Source organism: Notolepis coatsorum (assembly GCF_963971535.1).
Source record: "Notolepis coatsorum genome assembly, chromosome: 20".
Lineage (NCBI taxonomy): Eukaryota > Metazoa > Chordata > Actinopteri > Aulopiformes > Paralepididae > Notolepis > Notolepis coatsorum.
In genome coordinates, this window is record NC_140184.1 from 71,991,848 (window position 1) to 72,012,932 (window position 21,085).

Sequence of the window (21,085 nt, forward strand, 5' to 3'; positions counted from 1 at the left end):
CTAGATCACGGTTCCTGGGTCTAGAGCATGGTTCCTGGGTCTAGATAATGGTTCCTGTGTCTAGATCATGGTTCCTGGGTCTAGAGCATGGTTCCTGGGTCTAGGGCATGGTTCCTGGGTCTAGGGCACGGTTCCTGGGTCTAGATCATGGTTCCTGTGTCTAGAGCACGGTTCCTGGGTCTAGAGCATGGTTCCTGGGTCTAGATCATGGTTCCTGGGTCTAGAGCATGGTTCCTGGGTCTAGAGCATGGTTCCTGGGTCTAGATAATGGTTCATGGGTCTAGATAATGGTTCCTGGGTCTAGGGCACGGTTTCTGTCTTTACACCTGTATCACTGTACATATTAATACTACAACTGATTACATATATACATCTGATTAACAATGCCCTAATACGGTAGTAGTGTGCAGTAGTACTAATTTGTATATTTTATACCCAGTTTAATCACTTGTACATTGTATATTATTGCTGTTGCACTTTACTGCTACATTTGCACTCTGGTTGGATGCCAAACTTCTTTTCGTCGTACTGTACTTGTGCTGTATGATGACAATACATGTTAAACTAATCTAATATAATGCGCAGTGCGTACAGTATGCTCGGGGACTACGTTGTTCTGTTAACTACTGTACACTGATATATATATTTATTTATATATAGCGCTAATAGCGCTTGTTGCCGTTTGAAGTACATGTTGCAATTAGGGCTGGGACTTTATTGCGTTAATTGAAATTAATTAACTACAGGGAAAAGAAACGTTAAGGAAAAAAGAAATTACGCATTTTATCGCACGTCGCGGCACATTGCTCTCGACTGTCGGCTCCGGGCTGCGTTTTTTCGCCGATCAACCAATACATTCCTGGAAAGTTGAATTTGCCGCCTTTCGATCGTCACCCCACTCAACCTATTGCGTGCTTCGGGTCTCGAGTTACAAGACGAAACATCCGCAAACGTCATTTGACCAGCCGCTCGGACGAGTGACCACGTCCGGTTGTAAACGGTCCTGAACTGACCAGTCACCGCTGACGGTGAAAACTATTGACCACCGTTGTAGCCAAGGAGCGTCTGCTCCCAAAGTGATCCCAGACAGGCGCTGAGAGCGGGGGAAGGTGACACAAGAAGAAGAAGAAGTCCATTGTTTTGACGAGAGCCTCTGAAGGAATGGGAGCGGACGGCCATTTTGGATAATCATGCCGAACTTGTACTAGCCACACGTTACAGAAACCAAATTCAACTTTCCAACAATGTATTGGTTGACAATAGAAACTGTTTAGAGGTGGTGCTGGGATTGTGTGTGTGTGTGTGTGTGTGTGTGTGTGTGTGTGTGTGTGTGTGTGTGTGTGTGTGTGTGTGTGTGTGTGTGTGTGTGTGTGTGTGTGTGTGTGTGTGTGTGTGTGTGTGTGTGTGTGTGTGTGTGTGTGTGTGTGTGTGTGTGTGTGTGTGTGTGGGTCTTATATGATAATCTTGCATTGAAACTGTTGTATTCTCTGCTAACCCTAACTTGCATGGTTTGGACCTGTTGGTTGTCTGTTCATGTGATGAAGCTATGTGTCACTTCACTTCACTGACCTAATCCAGACCTACCTGATTGTTACGGTGATATCGCCGTATTTGATGATATTTATATATTAACTAGGGCTGTCAAAATGAATGCTTTAACTCTGGAGATTCATTAAAATTATTTAAAGCGTTCAAAAAAAATCTGGATTAATATAAAAAAGCGGTCTAGCTGAGTCAATGTTGATGGTTTTGTTGAACATTTTATTTCACAGGAGAGAGACTGTATTCAAAGAATCTAAATATACTCTCTTTGTGTTGATTTTACATAAATTCCATGATTTTACTCGAGTAAATATCTGTGACAACAAGCTTCGGTTTTAAGTAGAAACAAATGCTATTTTTAATCTAGATTAATCTAGATTAATTACAGAAAATTGTGAGATGAATTAGTTAATTTTGTTGAATCTATTGACAGCACTAGTATTAACCCTTTCACGGCCACACGGCACAAGGTTAGCCCTTTACTATCACACAACAACGCAGAGCTAATGATGCTAATGCTGGGGCATCGCCGTCGGTTGTGTGATAGTAAAGGGCTAACCTTCTGTATTGTCACAGTGAAAGGGCTAGCCTTCTGTATTGTCACAGTGAAAGGGCTAACCTTCTGTATTGTCACAGTGAAAGGGCTAACCTTCTGTATTGTCACAGTGAAAGGGCTAGCCTTCTGTATTGTCACAGTGAAAGGGCTAACCTTCTGTATTGTCACAGTGAAAGGGCTAACCTTCTGTATTGTCACAGTAAAAGGGTTGCCCTTCTGTATTGTCACAGTGAAAGGGCTAACCTTCTGTATTGTCACAGTGAAAGGGCTAACCTTCTGTATTGTCACAGTGAAAGGGCTAACCTTCTGTATTGTCACAGTGAAAGGGCTAACCTTCTGTATTGTCACAGTGAAAGGGTTACCCTCCTGTATTGTCACAGTGAAAGGGTTAACCTTCTGTATTGTCACAGTGAAAGGGCTAACCTTCTGTATTGTCACAGTGAAAGGGCTAGCCTTCTGTATTGTCACAGTGAAAGGGCTAACCTTCTGTATTGTCACAGTGAAAGGGCTACCCTTCTGTATTGTCACAGTGAAAGGGCCAACCTTCTGTATTGTCACAGTGAAAGGGCTAACCTTCTGTATTGTCACAGTGAAAGGGCTAACCTTCTGTATTGTCACAGTGAAAGGGTTACCCTCCTGTATTGTCACAGTGAAAGGGCTAACCTTCTGTATTGTCACAGTGAAAGGGTTACCCTCCTGTATTGTCACAGTGAAAGGGCTAACCTTCTGTATTGTCACAGTGAAAGGGCTAACCTTCTGTATTGTCACAGTGAAAGGGTTACCCTCCTGTATTGTCACAGTGAAAGGGCTAACCTTCTGTATTGTCACAGTGAAAGGGTTAATATGATTGTGGCACCACGTGATGCTCCCCAGGGCCTGCTCCAGCAGCTCAGGAGCCTCAAGGACAAGGTGGAGCACCTGGAGGACCAGAAGCTGCAGTACGAGAGGAAACTCAAAGCAACTAAGGTAAAACAAATAAAAAAGATAACTAAAATAAACCAAAACAAACTAACGTGGGTCGGTCTAGACTTTATTAGAGGACACAGGGTCGGTGCCCAGATTCCACGCTGAACTCTCCAATCATGCAGAGCTTTTCCTAAGTACCGTCCAATACAATCACCCTCCAGGCACAATGAGCACACACTCGTATTCAGATGACTCATTTCTAACGTCTAAAGCTTATTCTAATAAATCTGAGGACAATTTCCCCCGATAGGATTAGAGTTAATGGCATAATGTTTCTTTTTTACCTGGATCCATGGCATCAGCGTTTGGTCTTTCTTGTAGGTATCTCTCTCTCTCTCTCTCTCTCTCTCTCTCTCTCTCTCTCTCTCTCTCTCTCTCTCTCTCTCTCTCTCTCTCTCTCTCTCTCTCTCTCTCTCTCCCTCCCTCCCTCCACTGGTGCATGTACATGATGAGTGCATATTAACTATAACATTTACATAATTATTACCACATCAAAGCAGACATAAAATGCGTACAATTACCACAATTGCATTTGCTATTATTAGGCATTGGGCACATTTTACCAAAATCACAAAAAAGGGACAAGAAGGGACTTTTCAGTTCACCACCTTTCACCTTTTCAGTTTTTCTTTTTACATTTAACTGGCAGTTTGGTATTGAAATGCATATATCATTTCAAATTCATAAGTCGCATAAGCCACGAGGCATTTATTTGAGTTGTCGAGTCTGACTCAAACCCGGGTCATAGGGATTCATGTCCACACCTCTGCTGGTCAGATTCAGATTTTATTTGCCATAATGCAACAAGTACAATGGGATTCTTACTCTCCATTTGCTCCACAGCATAAAGGAATAAAAAGCAACAATTAACAGAATAAAAAAGCAGGTATTGATATACAATAACAATACAATCGTTGTAGTGACTGTAGATAATAGCAATGCCACATGGTAACTACCCCCCCCCCCCCGTCACCATAGGTCGGTTAACCTTCTGTAGTGTGGTAGTGAAAGGTTAACCTTCTGTAGTGTGGTAGTGAAAGGTTAACCTTCTGTAGTGTGGTAGTGAAATGTTAACCTTCTGTAGTGTGGTAGTGAAAGGTTAACCTTCTGTAGTGTGGTAGTGAAAGGTTAACCTTCTGTAGTGTGGTAGTGAAAGGGTTAACCTTATGTAGTGTCGTAGTGAAAGGTTAACCTTCTGTAGTGTGGTAGTTAAAGGTTAACCTTCTGTAGTGTGGTAGTGAAAGGTTAACCTTCTGTAGTGTGGTAGTGAAATGGTTAACCTTCTGTAGTGTGGTAGTGAGAGGGTTAACCTTCTTTAGTGTGGTAGTGAAAGGGTTAACCTTCTGTAGTGTGGTAGTGAAAAGTTAACCTTCTGTAGTGTGGTAGTAAAATATTAACCTTCTGTAGTGTGGTAGTGAAAGATTAACCTTCTGCAGTGTGGTAGTGAAAGGGTTAACCTTCTGTAGTGTGATAGTGAAATGGTTAACCTTTTTTAGTGTGGTAGTGAAAGGTTAACCTGATGTAGTGTGGTAGTGAAAGGGTTAACCTTTTGTAGTGTAGTAGTGAAAGGGTTAACCTTCTGTAGTGTGGTAGTGAAAGGTTAACCTTCTGTAGTGTGGTAGTGAACGATTAACCTTCTGTAGTGTGGTAGTGAAAGGGTTAACCATCTGTAGTGTGGTAGTGAAAAGTTAACCTTCTGTAGTGTGGTAGTGAAAAGGTTAACCTTCTGTAGTGTGGTAGTGAAAGGTTAACCTTCTGTAGTGTGGTTGTGAAAAGTTAACCTTCTGTAGTGTGGTAGTGAAAGGTTAACCGTCTGTAGTGTGGTAGTGAAAGGGTTAACCTTCTGTAGTGTGGTAGTGAAAGGTTAACCTTCTGTAGTGTGGTAGTGAAAGGTTAACCTACTGTAGTGTGGTAGTGAAATGGTTAACCTTCTGTAGTGTGGTAGTGAAAGGTTAACCTTCTGTAGTGTGGTAGTGAACGATTAACCGTCTGTAGTGTGGTAGTGAAAGGGTTAACCTTCTGTAGTGTGGTAGTGAAATGTTAACCTTCTGTAGTGTGGTAGTGAAAGGGTTAACCTTCTGTAGTGTGGTAGTGAAATGTTAACCTTCTGTAGTGTGGTAGTGAAAGGGTTAACCTTCTGTAGTGTGGTAGTGAAATGTTAACCTTATTTAGTGTGGTAGTGAAAGGGTTAACCTTCTGTAGTGTTTTAGTGAAAGGTTAACCTTCTGTAGTGTGGTAGTGAAAGGGTTAACCCTTTGTTGTGTGGCAGTGAAAGATTAACCTTCTGTAGTGTGGTAGTGAAATGGTTAACTTGCTGTAGTGTGGTAGTGAAAGGGTTAACCTTATGTAGTGTGGTAGTGAAAGGTTAACCGTATGTAGTGTGGTAGTGAAATGGTTAACTTTCTGTAATGTGGTAGTGAAAGGGTTAACATTCTGTAGTGTGGTAGTGAAAGGTTAACATTCTGTAGTGTGGTAGTGAAAGGGTTAACCTTATGTAGTGTGGTAGTGAAAGGTTAACCATATGTAGTGTGGTAGTGAAAGGGTTAACCTTCTGTAGTGTGGTAGTGAAAGTTTAACCTTCTGTAGTGTGGTAGTGAAAGGGTTAACCCTTTGTTGTGTGGCAGTGAAAGATTAACCTTCTGTAGTGTGGTAGTGAAATGGTTAACTGTCTGTAGTGTGGTAGTGAAAGGGTTAACCTTCTGTAGTGTGGTAGTGAAAGGTTAACCTTCTGTAGTGTGGTAGTGAACGGGTTAACATTCTGTAGTGTGGTAGTTAACAATTAACCTTCTGTAGTGTGGTAGTGAAAGGGTTAACCTTCTGTAGTGTGGTATTGAAATGGTTAACCTTCTGTTGTGTGGTAGTGAAAGGTTAACCTGCTGTAGTGTGGTAGTGAAATGGTTAACCTTCTGTAGTGTGGTAGTGAAAGGGTTAAACTTCTGTAGTGTGGTAGTGAAAGGTTAACCTTCTGTAGCGTGGTAGTGAAATGGTTAACCTTCTGTAGTGTGGTAGTGAAAGGGTTAAACTTCTGTAGTGTGGTAGTGAAAGGTTAACCTTCTGTAGTGTGGTAGTGAAAGGTTAACCTTCTGTAGTGTGGTAGTGAAAGGGTTAAACTTCTGTAGTGTGGTAGTGAAAGGTTAACCTTCTGTAGTGTGGTAGTGAAAGGTTAACCGTCTGTACTGTGGTAGTGAAATGGTTAACCTTCTGTAGTGTGGTAGTGAAAGGTAAACCTTCTGTAGTGTGGTAGTGAAAGGTTAACCTTCTGTAGTGTGGTAGTGAAAGGTTAACCTTCTGTAGTGTGGCAGTGAACGGTTAACCATCTGTAGTGTGGTAGTGAAATGTTAACCTTATGTAGTGTGGTAGTGAAAGGGTTAACCTTATGTAGTGTGGTAGTGAAAGGTTAACCTTTTGTAGTGTGGTAGTGAAAGGTTAACCGTCTGTAGTGTGGTAGTGAAAGGGTTAACCTTCTGTAGTGTGGGAGTGAAAGGTTAACCTTCTGTAGTGTGGGAGTGAAAGGTTAACCTTCTGTAGTGTGGTAGTGAAAGGTTAAGCTTCTGTAGTGTGGTAGTGAAATGTTAACCTTCTGTAGTATGGTAGTGAAAGGTTAACCTTCTGTAGTGTGGTAGTGAAAGATTAACCTTCTGTAGTGTGGTAGTGAAAGGGTTAACCTTCTGTAGTGTGGTAGTGAAAGGGTTAACCTTTTGTATGTGGTAGTGAAAGTTAACCTGCTTTAGTGTGGTAGTGAAAGGGTTACCCTTATGTCGTGTGGTAGTGAAAGGGTTAACCTTATGTAGTGTGGTAGTGAAAGGTTAACCTTCTGTAGTGTGGTAGTGAAAGGTTAACCATCTGTAGTGTGGTAGTGAAAGGTTAACCTTATGTATTGGTAGTGAAAGGGTTAACCTTCTGTAGTTTGGTAGTGAAAGGTTAACCTTTTGTAGTGTGGTAGTGAAATGGTTCACCCTTTGTTGTGTGGCAGTGAAAGGGTTAACCTCCTCTGCTCATAGGATCTCATTCATTTTGAAACTCTGTCAATACTCCCACTGACAAAAAACTAAACGAAACTTTGTCAATCCAAAACAATAATCCATAGTTTTAAACAGAATGGGGTCCAAATTAATGTCCTTGTGTCCTAATTTCTGTATATTTTAGAATGTGTATACATATTTTAGAATATATATCTTTGACTGTATTCTTATTCTTATTTGTGATTTTTGAATACCTAAATGTTCATTGTGAGCGATATGTGGTGTTGAATTTCCCTCAGGATTAATAAAGTACTTCTATTCTATTCTATTCTATTTACGGTAACTTGATAACTTATTGTTTTAACATAAAATGTTTCACGTGAAACACTTTATGTTAAAACAATAAGTTATCACGTTATAATGTGAAACGTTTTATGTAAAAACAATAAGTTATCACGTTATAACGTGAAGCGTTTTATGTTAAAACAATAAGTTATCACGTTATAACGTGAAACGTTTTATGTTAAAACAATAAGTTATCACGTTTTATTACATGGCGTTTTCACATTCGCCGAAATGCTTGCTTGTGATTGGTCAATAGCGCTCGTCAGAGGTCCGATATTACTCGATAACGGACCTCTGACGAACAATAATGGCCGCTGTGCGCAGCTGGACCAATCAAGCCCACTACACACACTGTATCAGTGCTGCTCCGCATATGCACAGCTGCACTCAGTCATGCAATCAGACCACAGACCTGCCGGCTGCCGATAATAATAATCACTTTATTTGGGCTGACAGAGCCACAGAACAACTGCGTCTGCATTTGATCTAGTCTTGTCAATGAATTAGGTATATTGTTAGTAAGTTAGCCATGTAATAAGCGGGATAATGTATAGCCTATACTCGGTCATTGTCGCAAAATAATTGACCTTCACTGACGTTTAAAACACCTCGGCTGCGCCCCTGTGTTCTAAACTCTGTGTCGGTCAATTATTTTGCGACAATGACCTCGTAGCTAGCTATACATTATCCCTTACATAACGTGAAGCGCTTTATGTTCAAACAATAAGTTATCACGTTATAACTAGTGCTGTCAGGCGATTAAACAAATTAATCTAATTAATTACAGGATTTGTAATTAATTAATCTAATTAATCGCATTTTAATCGCATAACCATTTTATGCCTGATATTCTATATTCTATAATCATATTTCAAATTGCATGTGTCCGGATGGCAGAATTCAGTACTGTATCTACAAAACCTTCTGTTTAATCATCTTCCATCTATTAATTTGCTTAGATTTTTCAGGTCTGGTCAATTTGAGCATGGTGTTATTCACAGTCAAAGATAAAAAAAAATTATTGATATTCTCATTTGGTTCATTACAATTTACTCAAAATAAAATGTTCATTCAATCAATCACCGCGCAGATTGATTGATTGAATGAAAATGTTATTAACAGATTGCAGAATGGGTACAATACAGTACGGCACACAATTGTTAAGGGGATGCAAACCAGAGAAAGACTTTCGTCTTGTTTACATCAGGGTCCCCCATTTTTAATTCATAATGAATTGTAAGTAAGGGTGCAACTTGCACCGTGCAATCCATTCTTTGTGGATCTAGCTGTGTATTTCTGACACTGGGAATACATTCCCTGAGATTCATAGATGTCCCTAGAATCAGATACCAATAACATGCAAATGGGACATATTAAAAAAAAAAATCTGTAAATGTGTATTCTACATTATTATGGAATGAATGAGATACAAAAAAAATATTATAAAAAAAAAAAAAAAAAAAAAAAAACATTTTTTTTTGTAATTAATTTTGAGTTAATTTTCATAACGCGATAATTTGCTGTGTAATTAATTAATCTAATTAACGCGATAAACTGACAGCCCTAGTTATAACGTTAAACGTTTTATGTTAAAACAATAAGTTATCACGTTATAACGTGATACTGATATTTTCTTTCTGTTTCTGGTGTGGCAGCAATACGCTTCCGTAGTTTGCCATACAACTGTTAGCTGTAGACTTTCTTGATTGGTATTAAGTGGCTATTTTACATCAATGGGCCATTTCTCATCGGACCACCTTGTTGTTGTAATATAGGGTAATATACCAAGGGTCTTGTATCTCGAGACGTTTTTATTTTCAAAAGGAGAGACTTCTGGAAAACACTTGTCGGATAGATCAACTTCAATGTAACTTTTCTTTTATTGCCATCTGTTTTTTGTTTGCAATGTCTGTGAGCTCTAGACTCTGTTGGTCTAATAAATGGGCCTCTGATGTCCTACGGCTATGCTGTGTTGTTCCTTTATGTATACGCTTTATATAAAACACACAGCTAATGGAAAAAGAGAAGACATTATGTGAGCAACTGCTTTCAAGTTAGAACCTGCTGTTAAACTCCCTACTTTATTAATATGCATGCAGGCCTACAGTATACTGTGTGTGTGTGTGTGTGTGTGTGTGTGTGTGTGTGTGTGTGTGTGTGTGTGTGTGTGTGTGTGTGCGTGTGTGCGCGTGTGTGCAGTGGTGGAAGAAGTACACAGTTATATATTGTATATGGCTATCGCGTCCCGCTCTAGCCTAATGAGATACCCCTTATCTCCTAGTACCTACTGTACACCACCACGAACAACTTAATTCACCCATACCTGACCGGGCCCCGTCCCTATGGAGGCGTAGCCTATAAGACCATGGTTATGGTCACCAAACACTCTTCCTCTATTTTCGTTCCATCGTATCGGCTGCGTGCACCGTATGTAACTAGTAGTATGAAAAAGATTGGAGGAATTGTGTAATGTTGAAAGCTTACCGGAGGTTGCTGGCCCCTGGCATCTTCGAAGCATGTTTCAGCGACACAACGGGCCTATGTTGATGTTTCCTCGTCTGATGGCAGCAGACCAAGGTTCAGCTGTGCAATATTGGCTGTCGGGCCAGCTTGTACCCAGGTAGGCCCTGTGTCTTCAGGCATGGGTATTAGTGTTAGTAATGCTGGTTTGTTTTGTTACACAACCATGTTGCGTGTTGGCGCCGAGGGCAGGATGGTTTGGTGAACGTTTCACTGCAGTGAACGGTTTCCAAACGGTCTTGGGCGTGCTGTTAAACATCTAATGCTATGCTACATGCTAACGCTAATGCTACATGCTAACACTACTGCTACATGCTAACTGCTACGCTGTTCTAATGTCTCCGCCGTGAGATGTTGTCACTTCTCCCTCCTCTTGCCCGGTTCATCAATGAAGGTCAGTCGGTAGCTGTTGTGGGGGTTTTGCTGAGTCCAATTTACCTTTTTTACGGGTAAATGGGTTGACAACAGGGTAGGCCGTGGCTAGGTAGCCTAGCCAGGTACGTTACCTTTGTGTTCCGGCGGGGTCTGTGGAACGGTGTCCCCATCTGGGGCCGATGCGTGAGCTCGGCGGTGTAGCAGTAGAGCTATACTACTGCAGGATGGGACTTAACGGCGGGTAATGGCTCAGCTGGCTAGTTCCTATCCACATTGGCGTCGGGTAGTGGGGCTATGGGTCCAGCCGACATGGTAAACATGTTGCGTGTCTGTGCGCAGGCGGTTGTTGATCTGGGTCCCACATCGCCTCACGCTAGGCTGTAGTAGTGTAGGGAGCTACTGTTTCGTTCGTTCACTCTGCTATGAGAAGGTCTGTCTTGCTAGAGCTTTCTCTCCTCTCAACCATTTCATACTGACGGTCAATCGGTGTATACTGGGGGAGTAGTGCGGGGAGGGGGGCTTTGTTTACCTTTTTTGGTAAATGGGCTAAGCTAGGGCTGGTGTGCTGTTGTGAATATTTTGAATGAAGGCGGGACTAGTTCGCGCTGGTACGCCTCCCCTTAACGTTGTGTATATGGGTTTGCTCATTCTACAGTATTTTGTGGTTTAGTTCTTTTATTCATTAACCCTTTCATGGTGCACACCACAGTGGAGGTTGCTGTTTGCAACCACCACTGGTGCTCCGTGTTAACATCAGGACTTTGTTTTTGACATATTGAAACAGTGCCCCGCCCGGCAGATGCCATGGGTGGGTCGGCCTGGCGAGTGGCTGGTGGGCTGCTAAAGCCTGTACCGCCACGGTATGGAATTGGCAGTGATTAGAACTGTGTTCGAATTGCTGTTTTTCTTTTCTATTAAAAAAATTGTGTCTGGTGGCGGGGCCTTGAGGGCCAGCCGACGTCGACACATCGCGCGAGGTTGTTGACGTTATTAGCTTTGACCCAGCCGCAAGCTATAACCGCTCAGGGTTCCCCTCTCCGCAGGGGATTTTGGTCTTCTGCTGGAGCGCGGGCCGTATTGTCCTAGGCCCCACACCGCCTCACACTGCGCAGCCAGAAGAAGAGAGAACACGGCCTCGTCAGCGGCGATGACGAGGCCCTCCACAGGCGGCCATGTTTTCCCCCGCCGGAGGTATCCTGGGCGTTGATTCGACAGGTGTCCACAAGGCCGACAGCCTTTGCGGCCGAGGGATCGGCCATGTTGGATGGGTTCGGCTTGAACAAACAAGCCGTCACCGTCCTGCCGCGAGCAGCCCGCTCTCCGATCACTCCCTCCACCAACACCAGCGGAAAAAGTGGGCTCTGATTGTTTCCTTTGGCTGCGGGCCGCGTGCCTTCGTTGAAGCGCGGGCGGCCCCACTTTTCGCTTCTCAACACCCAGTTGATGGCTGAGCCTGGGTCTGTCCGTGAGAATGTTGTGCTGTCAAGCGGCTCCCACACCATAAGCTGTGTTGGTTGAGCCTGGTGTTACGTCTGTCAACTTAAGTGTTGTCAGCAGGGGGGCTCAAAACCTTTTGAGGCACACAGTGCAGGCTTCCCCGGCCTCGCCTTCGCCAGGCCGGGTATCATGTTGGTGCCTCCCACTCCTGAAACATTGGCAGTGGTCTCGCAGGCATGCGTGATTTGGGGTGGTAGTAATATCACTGCAGGGCTACGGTGTGTAGGAACCCATGGGGTCCTTACACCTTGCATGTCCGGCTGCAGAACAACTCCTCAGCATGTTCTGGAGGGGTGTTCAGTGGGGGGGCTTTTTTCACCTAGGAAGCCCCCCGTATCAAACCGGCCCTTTCTGTCGGGGTCCCCCCTTGGGTGCGATTGCCTCGTGGGTGGTGTCAGGGTCAGATGTCCCGACACGGAACGCTCTGCTCGCACGGTTCCAGGGTTGGCTACGCACAGCGGGGGGACCGGGCCAACTATCTACAGTTCCTGGCGGACCTGCGCCACATGGCGGCGGGTGCGTTGGGAGTGTCATCACATATGACTACGGCAGTACCATATGTCGAGGTGGATGGAGAGAACGCTGAGGCGGGGACTTGTGTTTACACAACCCCACCCGTTTTCAGGTTTGGTACAGACCCTATTGTCAGGGTCTCCAGCAGTGACAGCTCTGGTCAACGAGATCCAATCTATGTGGACGAAGCAAGTCATCGTCGTGGCGTTCTCCTCCCGGTGTACTCTGCCTGAGAAATCAGGAGGGGGGGGGGGGTGTCAGACCCAGGCTGGACCTGTCCCATGGGAAGGTTCAGCATTTTTTGGATCGTCTCCTACCTGTTGAACACTGTCAGGTGGGGGTCTGGTTCTCCTCCATAGACCTGTAGGATGCGTATGCGCATCTCCGATCTTCCATCCTAGGGCATACCTACGCTTCCTTTGCAGGGTTAGCGTATGAGTACCAGAGGCTGCCGTTCGGTTTTCTCTGGCTCCCTGCATCTTCACCAAGTGCGTGGAGGCCGCACTGGGGCCTCTGCGTCGTCAGGGGTTACGGAGTGTTCTGCCCTGACGACGTTCTGGTCCTTCGCGGTCAAGGTGGATCGTCAGGTCTCGTACCAGGCAGGTCTCTACCAGCCTGGGGTTGCTGTAGACTGGAAGTAGAGTACTCTCTTCCCAGTCAACGGTTGGAGGGCTATGGGCATCCCTCTCAGAGCGTGTTGTCAACACGCTCGGGAGGTTCCATCCTAGGACGGTTACGGCGCTGTCTCACGTCGCGTTTTCACCGACGCCTCCCTCGCTGGTGACGCATCGGGCCAACGCAGTAGGGGGCAGCTGGCAAACCATGCTGCCCGGTCTGCGCTACGTTCAATGTGTTGGTGTTGAAAGCGGTCCTTCTGGTCCACAAACGGTGTTGATCAGGACGGACGATACGACGTCAGTGTCGTGTATCGACAGACAGGGAGGAGTACGCTCCCCCCGTCTGCACCAGGCGGCGGGCGGCTGGCTATAGGCGTCCTCCATCTGCGCGGCCTGAGGGCTCCCCACATCCCCGGCAGGGAGAATGTGGGTACAGGTGTACTGTCGCGGGGCGGTCCTCATCCTGACGGGTGGGGATTACGTCCGGACATAGTCTGGCAGGTCTGGGACCGATGCCGTGCCGCCTGGGATTCTTCCCCATACATCTGTTAGGTCAGTTGTTGGGACGGGTACATTGAGGGGCGCAGGTTCTTGATCCTGATGGTGTTACCATCCGGAATGCGCATGCTCCCTCCACTGTCGCGCTTACGCGGGCAGATGACGTATGTTCCAAGTGTGGTGTAAGGCGGGGGGCCGGGACTCAGTCTCCTGCCCCCTGGATGCTGTCCTTAGTTACCTCCAGTCTCTCCTTGATAGACTGTCGGCTTCGACGGTGAGGGTATATGCAGCAGCTATATCCTCCTATCATGAGGGGATGTCTTGTTCAGCCACCCTCTTGTGAAGCGTTTCCTGCTTGGCGCTCGACGCGTTAAGCCGGTGCAACGCTCCTGGGCTCCGACTTGGGATCTTCAACTGGTCCTCGATCGGTTGTCCTTGGCCCTGTTTGAGCCACTCGAGCAGGCGCCGTTGGAACAGCTGTCGTTCAAGACCGCGTTCTTGCTGGCCGTCACCTCCGCTGACATGTGGGTGTGCTTTGTGCTCTCTCGGTACGACCAGAGTGCCTGTCTTTCGTTCCGATTGCGGTGCCACTCTGCGGCCTAATCCTGCCTTCGTGCCTGTAAATATCCGGAGTTCTTCCGCTCCAGGGATATTGTGGTTCAGGTGTTTCATCCGCCTCCTCACGGTGGTGAGTTAGATGCGGGCCTTCACCTGTCATGTCCGGTCCGTGCTTTGGGAATTGCCTCAGCCGTACTCAGGACCTCGGGGTCACCGTTCGGCTTTTTGTCTGTCACGGTGGTTCTCATGCCGGTAAGGCACTATCGAACAACGCCTGTCCCATTGGTTGTGCGAGGGCATTGCCCTCTGCTACACGTTGGCTGGTAAGGATCCCCCTGGGGGCATCAGGGCGCACTCCACTCGTGGTGTGGCTGCCTCTGCCGCTCTCCTGGGTGGGGCCTCGGTGGAGGACATCTGTGCTGCAGTTTCATGGTCCTCCCCGGGCCCCTTTGTAAGGTTTTACCTCATGGACATGACCGGGGGTTCTGTCTCCCAGGCGGTTCTGGGGTCTGTGGCCTTTCCTGCTTCCCGTCCTTTGGTAGAGTAGCAGGAGTGTGTGGGTATGGGCCACAGTGTGTTGAGTCACACGTGGTTCCGCCTGTGCGGTGTGTTCAAGGGGTTCTAGTTCCCTCTTGTTCGCATTCAGGTGGAGTTGACTGCGCCCCCCCTTCATTAGGAAGGATGGGGTGACAGGGCTCCCCGCACCCCTTGATGTGGGCTTACGGGTCCTCAGGGGGTACATCTGTCGGGTCTCGCGTCCGCTCTAACCCATATCTCATTAGGCTAGAGCGGGACGCGATAGCCATATACGATATATAATGATAGGTTATGTATATAACCTAGTTATATTAGTATTGGCTGAGCGTCCCACTCTACGCGGCCCTGAGTTCCCTTTTGAGGCATCTTTTACTGGAACGAGATTTGGCGAGGAAGAGTGTTTGGTGACCATAACCATGGTCTTATAGGCTACGCCTCCATAGGGCCAGGGCCCGGTCAGGTATGGGTGCATTAAGTTGTTTGTGGTGGTGTACAGTAGGTACTAGGAGATAAGGGGTATCTCATTAGGCTAGAGCGGGACACTCAGCCAATACTAATATAACTAGGTTATATACATAACCTATCGTTCCTTTACTTAAGTAAAAGTAGAAATACTCAGATAAATGAGCACTCTGGTAAAAGTAAAAGTCCTCCATTCAAATTCTACTTCAGTAAAAGTAGAGAAGTATTTGCTATTGCATGTACTTACATATCTAAAGTAAAAGTACACATGATGTTTGTGTATCCATTTACCTCTAAAGTGGTATGTGGTCATTACGCTGCTCTGATTAAAGGTTATGTTAAAGTGGTATGTGGTTGAGTTATGCTGCTCTGATTAAAGGTTATGTTAAAGTGGTATGTGGTCGAGTTATGCTGCTCTGATTAAAGGTTATGTTAAAGTGGTATGTGGTCCAGTTATGCTGCTCTGATTAAATGTTATGTTAAAGTGGTATGTGGTCCAGTTATGCTGCTCTGATTAAATGTTATGTGGTCCAGTTATGTGGTCCAGTTATGCTGCTCTGATTAAAGGTTATGTTAAAGTGGTATGTGGTCCAGTTATGCTGCTCTGATTAAAGGTTATGTTAAAGTGGTATGTGGTCCAGTTACGTTGCTCTGATTAAATGTTATGTTAAAGTGGTATGTGGTCCAGTTATGCTGCTCTGATTAAAGGTTATGTTAAAGTGGTATGTGGTCCAGTTATGCTGCTCTGATTAAAGGTTATGTTAAAGTGGTATGTGGTCCAGTGATGCTGCTCTGATTAAAGGTTATGTTAAAGTGGTATGTGGTCCAGTGATGCTGCTCTGATTAAAGGTTATGTTAAATTGGTATGTAGTCCAGTTATGCTGCTCTGATTAAAGGTTATGTTAAAGTGGTATGTGGTCCAGTTATGCTGCTCTGATTAAAGGTCATGTTAAAGTGGTACGTGGTCCAGTTATGCTGCTCTGATTAAAGGTTATGTTAAAGTGGTATGTGGTCCAGTTATGCTGCTCTGATTAAATGTTATGTTAAAGTGGTATGTGGTCCAGTTATGCTGCTCTGATTAAAGGTTATGTTAAAGTGGTATGTGGTCCAGTTATGCTGCTCTGATTAAATGGTATGTTAAAGTGGTATGTGGTCCAGTTATGCTGCTCTGATAATAGGTCATGTTAAAGTGGTATGTGGTCCAGTTATGCTGCTCTGATTAAATGTTGTTAAAGTGGTATGTGGTCCAATTAGGCTGCTCTGATTTAAGGTTATGTTAAAGTGGTATGTGGTCCAGTTATGCTGCTCTGATTAATGGTTATGTTAAAGTGATATGTGGTCCAGTTATGCTGCTCTGATTAAAGGTTATGTTAAAGTGGTATGTGGTCTAGTTATGCTGCTCTGATTAAAGGTTATGTTAAAGTGGTATGTGGTCCAGTTATGCTGCTCTGATTAAAGGTTATGTTAAAGTGGTATGTGGTCCAGTTATGCTGCTCTGATTAAAGGTTATGTTAAAGTGGTATGTGGTCTAGTTATGCTGCTCTGATTAAAGGTTATGTTAAAGTGGTATGTGGTCCAGTTATGCTGCTCTGATTAAAGGTTATGTTAAAGTGGTATGTCGTCCAGTTATGCTGCTCTGATTAAATGTTATGTTAAAGTGGTGTGTGGTCCAGTTATGCTGATCTGATTAAAGGTTATGTTAAAGTGGTATGTGGTCCAGTTATGCTGCTCTGATTAAATGTTATGTTAAAGTGGTATGTGGTCCAGGTATGCTGCTCTGATTAAAGGTTATGTTAAAGTGGTATGTGGTCCAGTTATGCTGCTCTGATTACATGTTATGTTAAAGTGGTATGTGGTCCAGTTATGCTGCTCTGATAATAGGTCATGTTAAAGTGGTATGTGGTCCAGTTATGCTGCTCTGATTAAATGTTGTTAAAGTGGTATGTGGTCCAGTTATGCTGCTCTGATTAAAGTTTATGTTAAAGTGGTATGTGGTCCAGTTATGCTGCTCTGATTAAAGGTTATGTTAAAGTGGTATGTGGTCTAGTTATGCTGCTCTGATTAAAGGTTATGTTAAAGTGGTATGTGGTCAAGTTATGCTGCTCTGATTAAAGGTTATGTTAAAGTGGTATGTGGTCCAGTTATGCTGCTCTGATTAAAGGTTATGTTAAAGTGGTATGTGGTCCAGTTATGCTGCTCTGATTAAAGGTCATGTTAAAGTGGTATATGGTTGAGTTAGGCTGCTCTGATTACGTCCTCTTGAAGTTGTGAAATGTGAAAGTAGTAGTACATAATCTTCAAGTTCAAGTTTCTTTTATTGCCACACATTTCTGCCATATTTTCTATGCTAAATATTTTTCTTCAAAGTAACTAGTAACAGATAAATGTAGTGGAGTAAAAGTATAAAGTTCCCTAAAATGAAAATGCTCACATAAAGTAACAAGTAGCTCGAAATATAAGTTACAGTACTTAGTTACTTCCCACCGCGCTGTGTGTGTGTGTGGTGTGTGTGTGTGCGTGTGTGTCTGTGTCCATGCACACTTCAAAGCCCTCTGCTCTCTCTCACCTGCAGGCAGAGATCTGTGGGCTGCAGCGACTGCTCCTCAGTAAGAACTCGGAGATAGAGAGCCTCCACACCCAGCTGCTGGTCAGACCCTCTGCAGCCAGCGAGGGCCCAGCCAGAGGTAACTACAGCCCCCGCTGCCAGGGGCCTCTCTCAGCCAACCTGCGCCCCAGGCTCTCACTCTCTGACTCAGCCCCGGAGAGATGACACACATCGCTCCCATAATTACATCCACAGGCTTCCCGCGGACATTGCAAAATGAAATTCGAGGAATTTCAAGTACTTTTCCAAAGCACTATTCCAACCTGTTCCACCAACCTGTACCGACCCCCAAAATGGCATCTGAGTGTTGCATAAATGTAGCGATTTTAATATCAAACGTTTTCAAGTATTAACATCACTAACATGTCACAACAGCATGTAGAATGTATATTATCATCAATACGTTAGTTTAGCAATAGGTTAAAAGTGCCATTAGATAGTTTTAACTTTCCGATTTGCTGAAGTCTATTGCGAGACGGCGACCATGTATAAATATCTAGTATAAAGCATTTGTCTCCGTGTGCACCTACCACATAGACTTGTCCTCCGTATGCAGCGACTCCCACGCAGCCACGCCTGCTGCTCATGGGGGCAATCAGAGTCCACTGGTCGGTGTCTGGGCTGTAGCACTCAGCTGTGAACAGCCACTCCGCCCGTTGGTGCCACCACAGATGTAAACCTGTAATAAGAAAGAATATTCTAAATTAGTTTATATATTCCATTTGATTTCATTCTACTTTAATTGTCTTGTCTGTTAATGTTGATGGACCAAAGGACCAAGACAAAATCCTTGTATGTGCAGCTGACTTGATGAAGACATTTCTGATTCTGAATGATACCCACCTTGCCCTGGAGGGCTGCTGCCCCGGCGTAGCCCCTGCGCTCCAGCATGGGTGAGATCAGTGTCCACTGGTTGGTTTCAGGCTCGTAGCACTCGGCGGTGTTCAGTATCCTGTCTCCGTCCAACCCTCCAATGGCGTAGATAACAGCCGTCCAACGCGACCACGCTGAGGTGATAGCGGCGTGAGTGCATGGGAGCCGCCTGCAGCCAGCTGCGAGTGACGGGGTTGAACCTGCTCACACTGCTGAGATGCTCTACGCCGCTCCAGCCACCGATGTAGTAGACCAGACCGTGGAGATAAGCGGTGCCGTGGTAGAACCGGGGACTCTCCGCCTCTACGCTCACGTCCATCCATCCACCGGCTCGGATATCGTAAGCCTCCATGACAATACTGCCGCCACTCCGGGCTCCGATGGCCAATAGGACCTCCTGGGGCAGGCGTGGGCGGGTCAGGGGGTTTGGGAGCCTGTCGGAGCCAGGGGGGTTCAGGACGCTGAGGATGAGCGGCCTGCAGTCGTGGCTGTCCCTCACCACAGGGTTGTTCTGGACGTTGTTCAGGAAGTAGTCAGGCCTCATCAAGCCCATGCGAACCTGGGAAGAGACAAGCAGACGGCGGGTACAACTTAGACAGCGGTTGAAGACGGTTTCACTGGAATTCTGTTTCTAGGGAACAGTTTGGACCCAAATGTTTGAGAACCACTGTATTGATTGATGGATTGATTGAAAACTTTATTAACAGATTGCAGAATGGGTAGAATAGAGTACGGCTCAATACAAACAATTGTAATGAGGATGCTAGGGCTGTCTTAAATACTTCGAAGCTTCGTTCGATGGGCATGGGATTCGAATATGAAAATAAAATTTGATTAAAAAAGAATTAAAAAAAAATGATTTCTTTTTCTTTTTTTTGTGTGTAAAATCAACTCTGCCTCTCTTTGTTAATTTCAACAAGCAATGCCGTTTGTTATTTAAGATGAGGTCGGACTCGGCACTGACAGATTTGTGTTCATTGTGCTGATTTTATAAAGCCTCAAATGAGTTTCAAGTTTCAAGTTTCTTTAATAGTTGTCATACAGAAGTACAGAATACTTTCATACAAAATGCTTCTTACTGTTACGCTCCAGAGACTGTGCTAGACAAGATAGTATCAAATAACATAGTATAGCATGTAATTTAGAAGAAGAAAATGAGGTCACAGTGTTCGGTATAGACATATGTACAATGTTCTGAGTTACCATATAATATACAATACTATGCAGTGTACTAATGTACAGTACTATATAGTGCAAAGCAGAAATGGGATGAGGTACAATTTAGGTACAGTTTACAGTAAGGTGTACGAGTTGTAGTGCAATCCTTCATCAATAAATATAAAGTGTGGGGAGTGGGTGCTACAGTGTGTTTGTTTAAAGTGGGTGTGTGCTATAAAGTGTGTGGAGTGGGTGCTACAGTGTGTTTGTTTAAAGTGAGTGTGTGCGTGTGGATGTGTGTGCTATGTGCGTTTGGTGGTTGTTGTTGTGTAGTGTTCATTGTTCGTTTAGCAGCCTGATGGCCTGGGGATAGAAGCTTCTTCTGAGTCTTTCTGTGCTCGCCTTGAGACTCCGGTATCGCTTGCCTGACCGCAGCAGTTCAAAGAGGCAGTTGTTCGGGTGACTGGAGTCTTTAATGATTCTCTTAGCCTTGCCCTTGCAACGCTTGTTGTAAATGTTCTGGAGGGTGGGGAGCCCCCCTCCAATTGTGCGTTCGGCTGAACGTGTCACTCTTTGTAGTCTGCTTCGGTCTTGTGCAGTGCTATTCCCAAACCAGGAGGTGATGTTGCCGGTCAAGATGCTCTCTATTGTACATGAGTAGAAGTTCTTAAGGATCTTCTGACTGACTTGGAACTTCCTTAGGCGCCTGAGGAAGTAGAGGCGTTGTCGTGCCTTCTTCACAACACTGTCAATGTGTGTGGTCCATGTCAAGTCCTCGGATATGTAGGCTCTGAGGTACTTAAAGCTGTTGACTCTCTCAACCGGTGCCCCGTCGATGCTGAGGGGGCTGTAGTCCTTGACCCCCGACCTCCTGAAGTCCACAATCATCTCCTTTGTTTTGCTGACGTTCAGGGAGAGGCTGTTTTCCTGGCACCATCCCGCCAGGACCTTGACCTCTTCCAGGTAGGCCCTCTCGTCGTTGGCAGAGATCAGGCCCACCACCACTGTGTCGTCAGCAAATTTGATGATTGTATTGCTACTCCGCTGAGCCACACAGTCGTGTGTGTACAGGGAGTAGAGGAGGGGACTCAGAACACAGCCCTGGGGGGCCCCTATGTTGAGGGTGATGGATGAGGAGGTGCAGTTGCCTGCTCTCACCACCTGGGGTCTGCCAGTCAGGAAGTCCAAGACCCACTGGCAGAGGTCATAGTTCAAGCCCAGGTCCCTGAGCTTGGCTATGAGTATGGAGGGGACTATGGTATTGAATGCCGAGCTGTAGTCGATGAATAGCATTCTCACATACATTTACATTTACATTTAGTCATTTAGCTGACGCTTTTATCCAAAGCGACTTACAAGTTCTGTGCGACAAGACAGCAAGAAGGGTATAACTCTATCAGCTGAGTAACAATGTTCATCAAAGTGTTGCGTGTTACAGTGTAGGTTAGTTTATTAGGACAAGTGCATGACAGGTTAGTCAGGGTTAGATTTTTTTTTTTTT

The 21,085-nt window shown here is 45.1% G+C and overlaps 1 protein-coding gene across 1 annotated transcript in view; it reads left to right on the top strand.

The window, feature by feature from the left end:
- LOC311246902 (liprin-beta-2-like) overlaps positions 1–21,085 on the top strand; it is a gene marked incomplete at both ends in the record, with an annotated part of 195,726 nt that overhangs the window by 42,620 nt on the left and 132,021 nt on the right. The window contains 2 exon segments of the mRNA XM_084337143.1: positions 2,972–3,064; positions 17,521–17,632. Of these exon segments, the coding sequence (XP_084193269.1) occupies positions 2,972–3,064; positions 17,521–17,632 (205 nt within the window).